Source organism: Hyla sarda, chromosome 10 (genome assembly GCF_029499605.1).
Source record: "Hyla sarda isolate aHylSar1 chromosome 10, aHylSar1.hap1, whole genome shotgun sequence".
NCBI classification, from domain to species: Eukaryota; Metazoa; Chordata; class Amphibia; order Anura; family Hylidae; genus Hyla; species Hyla sarda.
This window is the reverse complement of record NC_079198.1, coordinates 60,599,224-60,614,788: the sequence shown is the minus strand read 5'-3', so window position 1 is coordinate 60,614,788 and position 15,565 is coordinate 60,599,224. Positions and strand designations below refer to the sequence as shown.

General features: G+C 42.1%; 1 protein-coding gene across 1 annotated transcript in view; it reads left to right on the top strand.

Annotated features, from left to right (window-relative positions):
* The window catches only part of PRKCG (protein kinase C gamma), a 716,084-nt gene that overhangs the window by 518,895 nt on the left and 181,624 nt on the right, over positions 1–15,565 (top strand). The window contains exon 9 of the mRNA XM_056544377.1: positions 5,945–5,974. Coding sequence (XP_056400352.1) covers positions 5,945–5,974 — 30 coding nt within the window. The remainder of the gene's footprint in view (positions 1–5,944; positions 5,975–15,565) is intronic.

Here is a 15,565-nt window from a genome sequence, read left to right as displayed (position 1 = left end):
AATCGATGACGGCAGATGGGTTGCTGGTCGAGACATGACCGCTAGCTGATACCGGGAGCTCAGGCCTCTCGCTGCGACTCGCCCCTAGTCTGCTGCGACCTCTGCCTGATGCATTTAGGCTGCTGCCACTCCTCTGTGCACATCCTGTCACTTCTCTGCCTGACATACTTAGTGTGTATATGAGTGGAGTACACTGCGCTTCTCTACGCTTAAAACAGTATTTGTCTAGAACAGCAGCAGGGATGTCCTTTTGACTGTCCTTTCACATTATCTAGGCCCTTGACAGATTAACAGGTATAAAATAGTACACTACTTCGATGTACATATGTGGTATGCACTTATGAGGGCAGAAAAATGCGGTACAGTACGCTTACAAAAACATATTTTAGTAAAACACCAGCCGGTGAGTACTTTTGCCTGGACTTTAACAGTATCTGGGCACTTGACATTTTAACAGGTTTTAATAGTACACTACTTAGATGTAGGTATGTAGTATGCACTTATGAGGGCAGAAATATGCACTACAGTACACTTAAAAAAACGTATCTTTGTTAAACATTAGCCAGTGATTCCTTTTGCCTGGACTTTCACTGTATCTAGCCCCTTGACAGTTTAACAGGTACAAAATAGTACATTACTTAGATGTACGTATGTGGTATGCAGTTATGCACTTATGAGGGCAGAAAAATGTGGTACAGTACGCTTAAAAAAAAAACGTATTTTAGTAAAACACCAGCCGGTGATTACTTTTGCCTGGACCTTCACAGTATCTAGGCCGACAGATTAGCAGGTACAAAATAGTACACTACTTAGATGTAGGGATGTGGTATACACTCATGAGGGAAGAAAAATGAGGTACAGTACGCTTAAAAAAAACTTTTTTTTTGCACAACACCACCAGTACACAACAGTGCTGCAGCACAAAAAAATCTGTGTACTAAACACAAAATTGCACTCTGTCAAAGACTATTAGGAATGGACTGCTGGGTATTATACCGTCTACAGACTAGTATAACCAGCAGATGATTTCTTGTGGAACAAAGACACAGAATTGTGCTGAAAAATTATTCCTGCCTCCTATGCTAAGGTTTATGAAGTTTAGACAGCTTGTTGAAATGTATGAGGCAACACACAGCTATCTGCCCCTCTCTGGAATACAATGCGGAAGAAAGTAATTGGGAGGTTAATGGCTGCAGTAAAAATCCTTTTCAGTGAAAAAACACTGCTGTCTGTCCATCAGAACGTTGATGTGACTAGGATGTGAAACGCTGCTGGAATTAGCTTTTCTGTGTAACTCACACACACTGCGATGTCCGTCCTATCACTATGCAGTGTAATGAATGTTATGATGAGCCGCAAAATGGCTGCCGAATATATAGGGCTGTGACATCACAGGGGTGACTGGCTGCTAATAGGCTACATTCTGCATGTGATTCAGGGTCATCCCGCCTACTTCCCTTCCCGCCTTGCCTTCCCGCCTTCCCAGCGTTCCTTGCCCAATGTACTGACATGTGGATCCACCATTTTCAATGCCCTGGAGCCACGACCGCAGTAAATGGAGTTTAATTAAGCGATTCGCGCAATAGAATGACAGCAATATTCGCATATGTTGCAAATCGAATATTTCATGAAATTCTTAATGAATTCGGGTTCGTCAGCTTTGATTCACTCATTTTTAGTTATATTGTACTCCTAGAGGGAGATTTATCAAAACCTCTCCAGGGAAAAAGTTGCTGAGTGGCCCATAGCAACCAATCAGAGCGCTTATTTAATTTCAAAAATGAAATAAGCACTCTGGTTGCTATGGGCCACTCAGCAACTTTTCCTCTAGACAGGTTTTGATAAATCTCCCCCATAGGCACACATGTGAGGTTATATTGTACTCAAAGGCAAAATTGTGATGTAATATTGTACTCCTCACAGACACACATGTGAGGTAATATTGTACTCATAAACACGTGAGGTTATATTGTACTCATAGACACGTGAGGTAATATTGTACTCATAGACACACATGTAAGGTTATGTTGTACTTATAGACACACCTGTGAGGTTATTTTGTACTCATAGACACACGTGAGGTAATATTGTACTCATAGACACATGTGAAGTTATATTGTACTCATAGGCACATATATGAAGTAATATTTTACTCATAGGCACACATGTGAGGTTATACCAATACAAACAAAAAACCTCCAGAGAAATGGGCTGAATTATAAAGGGCGCTGGGAGCCAGGCAAGAGTGTTGTACATTTATTAACCCCAATTCAACTCGTTTCATGGGAACACAAGAGTTCATCATTATAAATAGCAGTACAAATTTACCCTATAAATACAGAGCCAAAAATATATATTTATATATAGCAAAAAAATACATACATAAAACACACACACACATATATATATATATATATATATATATATATACACACAAATGTATAGAAAAAGGGGGAATGCTTGCATACATATAAATATTCATTTAAAAAAAAAAAAAAAATATATATCACTTAATCCATATTATAAAACAGTTACCATATAAAAAAGTTTTTCAACAAAGCATATGTGGAAGAATGGATACATGCTAACGGGCGTTTTCAATAACTTAATTTAGACCTCTTGGAAGTAAAGTATCAAAGGTGAAAATCCAATATGACTCTCTATTGTTTAACCTCTGAACCTTATTCTGTATATATGACGGAATGTTTCGATAACTACCAGACTCAAAAAATCTAAATCATTATTATGCTTCCATTCTTCACATTAGATCAGTGTTTATTGACACAGGACTACACCGTCTGAATGGTGCAGCCCACGTATTGCAGATTCATTGATCTGCAGAATGTAATGCCAGGCTGGGCAGGAATAATATCTCTCAAAACTGGATCATCTTTTAATATACCCCAACGTTTAATTAAAACCTCCCTGATTTTACTGGACACACAATTAAAATCAATAATAAGATTATATCTAAAACTATTATGATTATGTTTATTTTGCATCATCATTCTTTGTTTTGATATCATTTTCACCATCATTGTCACTGAAATCAATACCATCTACTAATTATAATGGAGACTTAAGGTGTACTAGTTCAATCTGCTGTTTATTTACATCATCTACTTTTTTGAAAAAAAATCAAGGAATTCTATCTCTCTATCAGAACAATGCAGGGTAAATTTATGACCCCAGTCATTAGAATTTAAATAATCAACAAAATCATGTGCCTGTTGAAATGACCCCAACCAAATAATAAACAAATCATCTATAAACCGTCTATTATAAATTAACTAAAATCGGGGGATTCTGCGTTGAAGCGGGACTCGAATTGCCCCATCACCAAATTAGTGTAACTAGGGGCGAATCGGGTCCCCATCGCACAGTCCCTCATCTGTCTGTAAATAATATCACCAAAAGAAAAAACATTGTGGTCAAGAATAAAATGGATGGCATTAATCAAAAAAGCAGGTTGAATAGATGAAAAATTAGGATCAGTAGAAAACGTGTCAAAGATAGCCTGTAAACCAATAGATGTGATAATATTTGTATGTAATGCACACACATCGACCTTTAGATAAGAAGGTGACTGACAAACAAAAGTTTGAAGAAATAAATCAACATAATGTGAAAGATTACTAGTAAGAGACCCTACACCAGAAATTATAAGTCATCCCTTTTGTGGATCAATAAGTGATTTATGAAGTTTAGGCAAATAATAAAAAATAGGTAAACTACTGTTTTACTAAAAGGAACTCATGCTCTTTTTTATTGAGGAGTGACAGGTCAATGGCTTTTTTGATCATTTTGTTGTACTCATCATAGTACAAAGGGGAGGGATCTACAGAAAGTACCTCATAGTACTCTTGATCGGAGAGAATTCTTGTAGCTTCATTAATATATGACTGTGTATCAAGTATAGCAATTCCACCCTTGTAATGTTTTTAAAGAATAAAAGATGATCCAGTTTTGAGAGATATCATTCCTGCCCAGCCTGGCATTACATTCCGCAGATCTAAGACTCTGCGGAATCTGGTGGCCCCTAGACAAATAAAATCCATGCATAACAAAACTAATACTACAACATGTGCTAATGATGTTTTTGGCACATTTCTTTGCAATAGACCCAAGTGTAAATGCTGTACTATGATGGAAAATGGTAAGGATTTTTTTCTTTCCAATATTTCAAAAAAATCCTACTGCGTCAAAGAGCACAACAGCTGTGACAGTATGTGGCTTGCAATACGCGGGCTGCACCGTTCAGACGGTGCAGTCCGATGACAATAAACACCGATCTAATGTGAAGAATGGATACATGCTGCATAGCGTATCTCAGCATTTAAGCCTTAAAGGGGTTCTCCGCTGCCCTGCCTTCCGGAGCTCCGCTCGCAGCATCCGGAAGTTTATTACTCCGAACGCTGTGTACGGGCTTCTGTGTTCGAGGCCGTCCCCTCATGATGTCACGCCCACCCCCTCATGACGTCATGCCTGCCCCCTCAACGAAAGTCTATGGGAAGGGGGTGCGACCGCTGTCACGCCCCATTCCCATAGACTTTCGTTGAGGGGGCGGGCATGAAGTCACGAGGGGGCGGCCTCAAACACGGAAGCCCGCTCACAGCGTTCGGAGTAATAAACTTCCTGACGCTGCAAGCGGAGCTCCGGAAGGCAGGGCAGCGGAGAACCCCTTTAAGCATAATAATGATTTTAATTTTTTGAGTCTGGTAGTTATCGAAACCTTTCCGTCACGTACAGAACAGAGTTCAGAGGTTAAACAATAGGGAGTCATATTGGATTTTCACCTTTGATACTTTATTTCCGAGAGGTCTGAATGAAGTTATTGAAAACGCCCGTTAGCATGTCTCCATTCTTCCACATATTTTTATATGGTAACCGTTTTATAATATGGATTAAGTGATATATATTTTTATTAATTTTTTTTTATATGTATAGTTATATGTATGAAAGCTTTCCCTCTTTTTCTATACATTTGTGTCTATATATATATATATATATATATATATATATATATATGTGTGTATTTTTTTATGTATGTATTTTTTTGCTATATATATATATATATATATATATATATATATATATATATTATTTTTTTGCTCTGTATTTATAGGGTTAACTTGTACTGCTATATAAACTGATGTACTCCTGTATTCCCAATATGCCTGATAAAGCGGTATTACCGTGAAAAGCATTGCATTGTGGGTTATAAATGTGCAATACTTTTACCTGACTCCCAGCGCCCTTTGTGATCCTGCCCTTTTCGCCAGAGATTCTTTGTTTGTATGCTACACACACACACACAAAGCTTGGAGTGGCTACAGGGTCCTGGCTACTGTTTACATGCTATTTCCAATGTTGTACATGGTTGGTACAACCCACATCGGTGAGCAGTTACCGTATTGAAAATATCATCCTTGATATTTAACTTTATCACACCACGGAGCGCTGTATTTCTCTTTTATTGTAGATATTATACTAATAGGCACACATGTGAGGTAATATTGTCCTCATAGGCAAACGTAAAGTAATATTGTACTCATAAGCACATGTGCGGTTATATTGTATTCATAGATACATGTAAAGAAATATTGTACTTTTAGACGTATATAAGTGAAGTTTATACTAGTGAACTTATATTGTAATAATGGCTTCAAGCTGATGCCAGTAATTTAACCAAACTAATGTTTATAATACTATCCTTATTGGTGAGCTGTGCCATACATGGGATTTTGTGGTAAACCACATATTAGAAATCTTTATATACAACCATTACAATCCTAGTTTGCAATTCCTTTTTTCATCTGTTTCTATTACCCATTTGACATATCAGTTTCTTTATTCCTTATTTGCTGAATCAGTTTTTCTCTGTTTCCTGAATTTCCTTTATTTTCTTTGCTGTTACCACACCTTTTCATTTTCTTTATTTCAGGCGTGCAATTTCCCTCTTGAACTTTATGAGGTAATTTATATGTTATTTGTTGTGAACTGTGGAATTATATATATATATATATATATATATATATATATATATTGTCTGCCTGGTGTGTCATATCTCTTGTCTTCTTATTTTCGATACTGATAATGGGTGTAGAGATGGCTCCAGCTGTGTACCTGCAGCTCAGGTAATACTATTTGGCTTAGGAGTTGAAAGAGGGAATATGTAAGTGTTCCATAAGCAGCAATTTCGGCCTCAAACCCAAGCTGACGTGATCCAGAGAGCCGCAGGTGTTTGTTATCTACCTAAGAAGAAAAGGAAACAAATTTGGGCAGCTGGCTGAGGATCTTCATCAGGAGTGGGTGCAATTGTTATGTTTCCGTTTCCCCAGCAATGACCTTTGGTTGTCTTAGTCCACAAAAATAATGTATGTCTCAGAATTAATACAGAGGTATACAGTATTTGGTATATTTCATGTTCCACAGGAATCTATCTAGACATCACATCTTCAATCAAATTGCTGGAAATTTGCAACTGACATTGAAAAATGACCGTGTAAGTGGTCCTTAGCTACTGAAAGTAAAAATGATATGTCAAAACTACAGTGTGAGGGATTGAAAAAGAAAGCATAATAATAAAAGGGCATTACAAGCTTCTGGCTATGTGTAATGAGACATCTTTCCAGCTGTCTTATTGACTCTTTCTTCTATCCTTATTGCACACAGTTGTGCACCCAGCTCAATAATAATATTCATTTTAACAGATACCTTCAAAATATTAGTTCTCTTTAATATTTAGCAGTTACAGTAGGCCCTTTTATGGAAGGCATTATAAAGCTTGCCTAGTATTTTGAGCAGCAGTTATCCTGTATCCAAAAAAAAACATTATTAAGGCTGGATTCACACTGTGGTTCTGCCATAGTTTCCTGCTATACATGAGCATAATGGCAAAAAGATACGCTAGTGCACACCACAGCATATTCGGAGTAAGCAAAATCACTTTAATGGCCTGCATGTAGGCAGTAAACTATGGTCCTTGGTCCATTTCTAAATTTATATGGTTATTTCTACAGGACTCCAAAGTGCAGGAAGCTATGCTTTTGAGTCATTTTAACCATACGTTCAGAGGACACAGTGGTATACATTCCTATACTTTTTGCTGGTGTGATAATGTATACAGTGACCATAGACCTCATTTTAAGTGTGAAGGAATCCCAAGACCTTTACTATAGTTACTGTACTGCAGGGTCCAATGTAGTTGTGCACTACACCATTGTTGACACTAGAGGGTCTGCTTGCTCTACAATATTATACAATAGTGTATACATTATTTAGCAGGATAAAAGGAAATGCAGCATTATGTGGACTGCACTTCAAGCTTCCTGTGTGTGCATCTTCACTTACCTACTATATAGAATACAATAATACTAGGTAAACCGCATGTACAAGACAGTTGTTTTATAGTTATACCAAAATACAGTTAATGAATGTTAGGAAATGCTGCTACAGAATTCACTTAAAGTTACATTAAATATGTTTTGTTTTTAATTTTATCAGTTTCGAACAGATGTAAATTGAGAAATGTTATTAATTTGTAAAGCTTTTATTTCCTCAGTACAGGGATATTTCACATCTCCCAACTTTTGCTTAGAGTAAAGATGAAGAAACCATGTACTAACCACACTCTCAACCACATGCCCCTAACCATGCCTTTGGCCAAGCCCAGTTACACCCAGCCTCCTTCTTCAATATTCTACTACTGCTGTATATTACACACTGCATGTTTGGAATGGGAATACCTCTTTAACAACAAAATTTTTGTCAGACTGTCACCTTAGTTAAGGAGATTGTCACGATGCCGGCTGGCAGGTAGTGGATCCTCTGTGCCAGAGAGGGATTGGCGTGGACCGTGCTAGTGGACCGGTTCTAAGCCACTACTGGTTTTCACCAGAGCCCGCCGCAAAGCGGGATGGTCTTGCTGCGGCGGTAGTGACCAGGTCGTATCCACTAGCAACGGCTCACCTCTCTGGCTGCTGAAGATAGGCGCGGTACAAGGGAGTAGGCAGTAGCAAGGTCGGACGTAGCAGAAGGTCGGGGGCAGGCGGCAAGGTTCGTAGTCAGGGGAGATAGCAAGGTACTGGTACACAGGCTATTGAACACACAAGGAACGCTTTCACTGGCACTAAGGCAACAAGATCCGGCAAGGGAGTGCAAGGGAGGAGACTAGATATAGCCAGGGAACAGGTGGGAACCAATAAAGCTAATTGGGCCAGGCACCAATCATTGGTGCACTGGCCCTTTAAGTCTCAGGGAGCTGGCGCGCGCGCGCCCTAGAGAGCGGAGCCGCGCGCGCCAGCACATGACCGCAGGAGACAGGAACGGGTAAGTGACCTGGGATGCGATTCGCGAGCGGGCGCGTCCCGCTGTGCGAATCGCATCCCCAACGGCCATGGCAGAGCAGCGCTCCCGGTCAGCGCCGACCGGGGAGCTGCAGGGAGAAGGACGCCGTGGGCGCTCCGGGGAGGAGCGGGGACCCGGAGCGCTAGGCGTAACAGTACCCCCCCCCTTAGGTCTCCCCTTCTCTTTATCGGGTAACTGCCTCCCCTGGGATGAGGACACCGGGAAAGGATGGAGGGATTCCTCAACGGCAGGCAGAACCGCAGGAGTAGGAATGGGGAGAGAGGGCAGAGGGCGAGACCTGGCACGGGGCAGTGTGACACCAGGACGAGGGCCATGAGGGGACACAGAAGCTTGCCTGATGGAACTGGGAGGGGGGGAAGGGCATTTCCTGTGGCAGGCAGAGTCCTTAATGACCTTAGGGGGACCGAATACAGGAGGAACCACAGAGTTACGGCAAGGGTTACTGGGAACCGGTTTTAGACAGTTCTTGGCACAAGAGGACCCCCAACTCTTGATCTCCCCAGTGGACCAATCCAGGATTGGGGAATGAAGTTGAAGCCAGGGAAGTCCAAGGAGAATTTCCGAGGTGCAATTGGGGAGGACCAAAAGTTCAATCCTCTCGTGATGAGATCCGATGCTCATAAGAAGGGGCTCCGTGCGGAAACGTATGGTACAGTCCAACCTGGCTCCGTTGACCGCGGAAATGTGGAGTGGCTTGACAAGACGGGTCACCGGAATACGAAATTTATTCACAAAGGACTCCCGAATAAAATTCCCAGAAGCTCCAGAGTCCAGGCAGGCCACGGCTGAGAGGGGAGAGCTGGCTGAAGTGGAAATCCGAACAGGTACCGTGAGACGTGGAGAAGCCGACTTGGCATCAAGAGACGCCACACCCACGAGAGCTGAGTGCGAGCGTGCGTTTCCCAGACGTGGAGGACGGATTGGGCAATCCACCAAAAAATGTTCAGTACTGGCACAGTACAGACAGAGATTCTCTTCCTTACGGCGATTCCTCTCTTCCAGGGTCAGGCGAGACCGATCCACTTGCATGGCCTCCTCGGCGGGAGGCCTAGGCGCAGATTGCAGTGGAGACTGTGGGAGAGGTGGCCAGAGATCTAAGTCTTTTTCCTGGCGGAGCTCTTGATGCCTCTCAGAAAAACGCATGTCAATGCGAGTGGCTAGATGAATGAGTTCATGCAGGTTAGCAGGAGTCTCTCGTGCGGCCAGAACATCTTTAATGTTGCTGGATAGGCCTTTTTTGAAGGTCGCGCAGAGGGCCTCATTATTCCAGGACAATTCTGAAGCAAGAGTACGGAATTGTACGGCATACTCGCCAACGGAAGAATTACCCTGGACCAGGTTCAACAGGGCAGTCTCAGCAGAAGAGGCTCGGGCAGGTTCCTCAAAGACACTTCGGATTTCCGAGAAGAAGGAGTGTACAGAGGCAGTGACGGGGTCATTGCGGTCCCAGAGCGGTGTGGCCCATGACAGGGCTTTTCCGGACAGAAGGCTGACTACGAAAGCCACCTTAGACCTTTCAGTGGGAAACAGGTCCGACATCATCTCCAGATGCAGGGAACATTGGGAAAGAAAGCCACGGCAAAACTTAGAGTCCCCATTAAATTTGTCCGGCAAAGACAGGCGGAGGCTAGGAGTGGCCACTCGCTGCGGAAGGGGTGCAGGAGCTGGCGGAGGAGATGGTTGTTGCTGCTGTAGCTGAGACTGAACTTGCTGTAGCTGCGACTGTTGCTGCTGTTGCTGTGACTGGAGCTGCTGTAGCTGCGACTGGAGTTGCTGTGTCATGGTGGTCAAGTACGACAGCTGGTGCTCTTGTCGGGCGACCAATGTAGGGAGGTCGGCGGCAGCTGGCAGAGGAACTTCAGCGGGATCCATGGCCGGATCTACTGTCACGATGCCGGCTGGCAGGTAGTGGATCCTCTGTGCCAGAGAGGGATTGGCGTGGACCGTGCTAGTGGACCGGTTCTAAGCCACTACTGGTTTTCACCAGAGCCCGCCGCAAAGCGGGATGGTCTTGCTGCGGCGGTAGTGACCAGGTCGTATCCACTAGCAACGGCTCACCTCTCTGGCTGCTGAAGATAGGCGCGGTACAAGGGAGTAGGCAGTAGCAAGGTCGGACGTAGCAGAAGGTCGGGGGCAGGCGGCAAGGTTCGTAGTCAGGGGAGATAGCAAGGTACTGGTACACAGGCTATTGAACACACAAGGAACGCTTTCACTGGCACTAAGGCAACAAGATCCGGCAAGGGAGTGCAAGGGAGGAGACTAGATATAGCCAGGGAACAGGTGGGAACCAATAAAGCTAATTGGGCCAGGCACCAATCATTGGTGCACTGGCCCTTTAAGTCTCAGGGAGCTGGCGCGCGCGCGCCCTAGAGAGCGGAGCCGCGCGCGCCAGCACATGACCGCAGGAGACAGGAACGGGTAAGTGACCTGGGATGCGATTCGCGAGCGGGCGCGTCCCGCTGTGCGAATCGCATCCCCAACGGCCATGGCAGAGCAGCGCTCCCGGTCAGCGCCGACCGGGGAGCTGCAGGGAGAAGGACGCCGTGGGCGCTCCGGGGAGGAGCGGGGACCCGGAGCGCTAGGCGTAACAGAGATCCTCCTAAACTGACAGATTGATAACAACCATTATCATTAGCATGATAGACCATAAGTGATTACAGTGCAGTTACATCTGGTGACTAATATGTGACGTTTTTTGACTTTTCTTTTTTCTCCAATTAACTCCCACACCGTCATGATGATTTCTTCCAGCTACAATGTTGGAGAATAGCCAGTAGGGCCCTCCATTAGATATTTAGGTTGCTCCAGTAGGTAAACAGGTTTCCCCATTACATAAATGCCCTGAGTAGTTTGACCCACCTAGATAGCGTCTAAAAGATTAATGAGGGAATTTTTGAAGCTGTGCCTAGCAAAAAAAAATCACATTATTCTCCAGATATGCACAAAAAGTTGTGCCAATTTTAGACGTTCGGTGCCATGCTTGCCGAATGGAGGGGGCAGGTGCTGACTGTGCTGGATTTATCTAGAGAGGTTTCCTCTTGATAAAACCAGTGGGGGATTGATTTAGAATGGTAAATCCACCCTACTGTGGGGCAAAAAAGTATTTAATCAGCCACCAATTGTGCAAGTTTTCCCACTTAAAAAAGGCCTGTAATTTCCATCATAGGTATACCTCAACTATGAGAGAAAAAATGAGATAAAAAAAATCCATAAAATCACATTGTCTGATTTTTAAAGAATTTATTTGCAAATTATGGAGGAAAATAAGTATTTGGTCAATAACAAAAGTTCATCACAGTGCTTTGTTATATACCCTTTGTTGGCAATGACAGAGGTCAAACATTTTCTGTAAGTCATCACAAGGTTTTCACACACTGTTGCTGGTATTTTGGCCCATTCCTCCAACTCCTGCCAAAGGTTTTCTATGGGGTTGAGATCTGGAGACTGGCTAGGCCACTACAGGACCATGAAATACTTCTAACAAAGCCACTCCTTCGTTGCCCGGGCAGTGTGTCTGGGATCATTGTCATGCTGAAAGACCCAGCTACGTTTAATATTCAATGCCCTTGCTGATAAAAGGAGGTTTTAACTTAAAATCTCACGATACATGGCCCCATTCATTCTTTCCTTTACACGGATCAGTCGTCCTGGTCCCTTTGTAGAAAAACAGTCCAAAGCATGAGGTTTCCACTCCCATGCTTCACAGTAGGTATGGTGTTCTTTGGATGCAACTCAGCATTCTTTCTCCTTCAAACACGACGAGTTGAGTTTTTACCAAAAAGTTCTACTTTGGTTTCATCTGACCATATAACATTCTCCCAATCCTCTTCTGGATTATCCAAATGCTCTCTAGGAAATTTCAGACGGCCCGGACATGTACTGGCTTAAGCAGGGGGACACATCTGGCACTGCATGATTTGTGTACCTAGCAGCGTAGTGTGTTACTGATGGTAGCCTTTGTTACTTTGTTCCCAGCTCTCTGCAGGGCATTCACTAGGTCCTCCCCATGTGGTTCTGGGATTTTTGATCACAGTTGCTGTGATCATTTTGACACTACGGGATGAGATCTTGCATGGAGCCCAGATCAAGGGGGATTATCAGTGGTCTTGTATGTCTTCCATTTTCTAATAATTGCTCCCACAGTTTTCTTCAGATTTCTTCACACCTAGCTGCTTGCCTATTGCAGATTCAGTCTTCCCAGCCTGGTGCAAGTCTACAATTTTGTTTCTGGTGTCCTTTGACAGCTCTCTGGTCTTGGCCATAGTTTGGAGTGTGACTGTTTGAGGTTGTGGACAGGTGTCTTTTATACTGATAACAAGTTCAAACAGGTGCCATTAATACAGGTAACAACTGGAGGACAGAAGAGACTCTCAAAGCAGAAGTTAAATGTCTGTGAGACCCAGACATCTTGCTTGTTTGTAGGTGACCAAATACTTATTTTCCACAATAATTTACAATAAATTCTTTACAAATCAGACAATGGGATTTTATGGATTTTTTTTTCTTATTATGTCTCTCATAGTTGAGGTATACCTATGATGAAAATGACAGACCTCTCTCGTCTAATTAAGTGAGAGAACTTGCACAGTTGGTGGCTGACTAAATACTTTTTTGCCCCACTGTAAATAAATCCACCCTAAATAGATCCACCCTAAATACCTTAAAGAAGGCTTCTATTCTGTGATATGAATGCTTGAAGTTATCATCCCAAAGTCTAAAGTTGCAATTCCAGAGCTAGACTGTGACTAAATAGCAGCTGTGGCACACACACTCCACATAAAATATTGCACCCCATGTTATGCTGGGTTGTATTTTGATCTTCATATATACTGTATAAACAATACAACTAAACAGGGATTCTGGGCAGCACTCTCCTCTTTACCAGTACCCCATTTCTGCACTCTATCATGTTAAGAGCTGAGAGCAAGCATCCTTTGTCCAATGTAGAGAATACTGAGGACAAAGGGCAGGCAGTCACCTGTTATGTATGCAACACAAGAGGGGGAATAAACAAGGATTATAGAAACATCTAATCATATGGTTAAAGACAAGAGTACATTACCAGAGTACCATTATACACGAGTACCATTATACAAGCATAAATGTAACCAGTAATACCATCCAGCTAGTTTTCCACTATTTTCTAGTGTTTTATTGGAAAACTGCCACTGCTGTTTTTGAGCCAAAACCAGAAGTGTATTTAAAAGGAGTATAAAGGAACAACATGTATTAATCCTTTCTGCTGGATCCACTTCTGACTTTGGCTCAAAAACTGGTAAAAAAAAATGCCTAGTCTCATACTGACTATTGTGGTATAGTACCTCCTGTGAAGACTGTGCTATGCCACTAAAACGGAAAAAAAAAGGCAAGGTTGAAAGGACAGCTTCAGGAGAAAGTACTTTCTGGAGCTCTTTTAGGCTAGGTTCAGACTGAAGAATTTTTGAGCGTACTTCCGCTTAGGAATTATGCTTGGCAATTTTGGTGCAATATAAATCGATTACTGTGAATCCAGGTAGAAAAACAGACATGGCCGCAAATCCACCCAGTGCTACACCATTTTATGCTAAGGACATTAGGGACCCACTCTAAATAGGTGGCCTTGATGTGGCGAGTGGGCTTGTACCTTTTGATCAAAATGTATACTAACATCCTGTAAGTTTATGAAATTATGCAGAGAAGCAATTAGATCAAAATACAGAATTGTGGATCTGCGGCCATGTCTGTTTTTTCCTTCCTGGATTCACAGTAATCGATTACTGTAAATGGGATTCTGCAGCACCGTGCACCTACGGATTTTCAGCAGCGGAACTTCTGCCATCAAAAGAACTATTTTGGTCATTCTTTTAGCAGAATACCGTGCGGAATACATTGCAGTCTAAGCAGACTGGCAATGTCTGTGCAGGTCCCCCTCAGAATGTTTGTTAAAATGATTCCTCAGTCTGAACCCAGCCTCAAAGTCTGCAGAGCTTCCCAGGTGTTGGCTTCTAGTTTGGAGTGACAGGCAATGCTAAGCCTGCGGGAGTCAGGTGCTTCAAGTCTGGATAAGACTTGTGGTACTTGTGCTGAGCGCTAGACTCAGATTGTTAGTTTGGGGGAGTTAGCACATAGACAAGCAGGAATTTAATTTGTTTTGTTTTTTTATGCCTGAAGTAAAAGGCTGTAGAGTTATTTTCATGTGGAAATAAGGACAGGAAAATCCATGTTTGAACTATATGTCTGTGTCACTATCTCTGACTGCTGTTTAATATCTTTGCCCATCTCTAGCTAGGTAAACTCCCACACCATATAGTGGTCAGAAACCAGGTCTTACACAGGCACTTTGCAGAGTGTTATCAGGCTGCAGATTCTCCATTCATCCCAGACTGCCATGACACCTTTTCCTGAAGTTCTTGCTATGCCATAACAACACAAATAAATTCAGATCCAAGAACAGATCCAAAATTGACATAGCCCCTAGATCTAAACCCTAAATAAATTTAGACCCAATCCATAATAATAATAACTTTGAGACTCTGACCGATCTTAACATTTGTTATGTCTGTGTGATGTTTTAAAAGTTTATTTAAATGACGGTAACTTTAAAGTGCCCCTTTGCAGCTATGGAATTCTCCAGATAGAAATTCCCTAATATAATGTTATTTTCCAAACTGTGTCTGCTGGCTGTGAAAAAATATGACCTTATTCTCCAACCTTATTTTTGATACATGTTAGTTATTTGTTAAACCTTTTAAACTCATGGATGATTACAAATGAAAACAATATGGTATTTGTTCTCAAAGCAGTTAAAAAAAAAAAAAAAAGCATTTTAAACAGATGTCGGCTGTAAGATATTTACTCAGGTTTGTAATTATATTTTCTCCGACTGCATTGTCAATAACATTGTATGTGCATACTTTTTACTGTGCGGCAAATGATGAGATTGTTGTCTGGTCTAAATGTTGTCATGTTGATGATGCCACACTGTTTCATGTGTCCTGGCTGTTTTACATGTAGGGAATTTTGATGTTGTAAATTTCAAAATTGCAGATTGTGTTGAATATCATGTAATAAAAAAAATAATGAAATGCAAAATATACAGTATGGAAACATCCGCTTTTTTGCACATTAGAAAAATTAACTTATTAGCCTCTAATAAGGTTACTAGTACATATTCAAGCCTGTAGAAATTGATGGCTCCAGATAGACAGTTAGTATT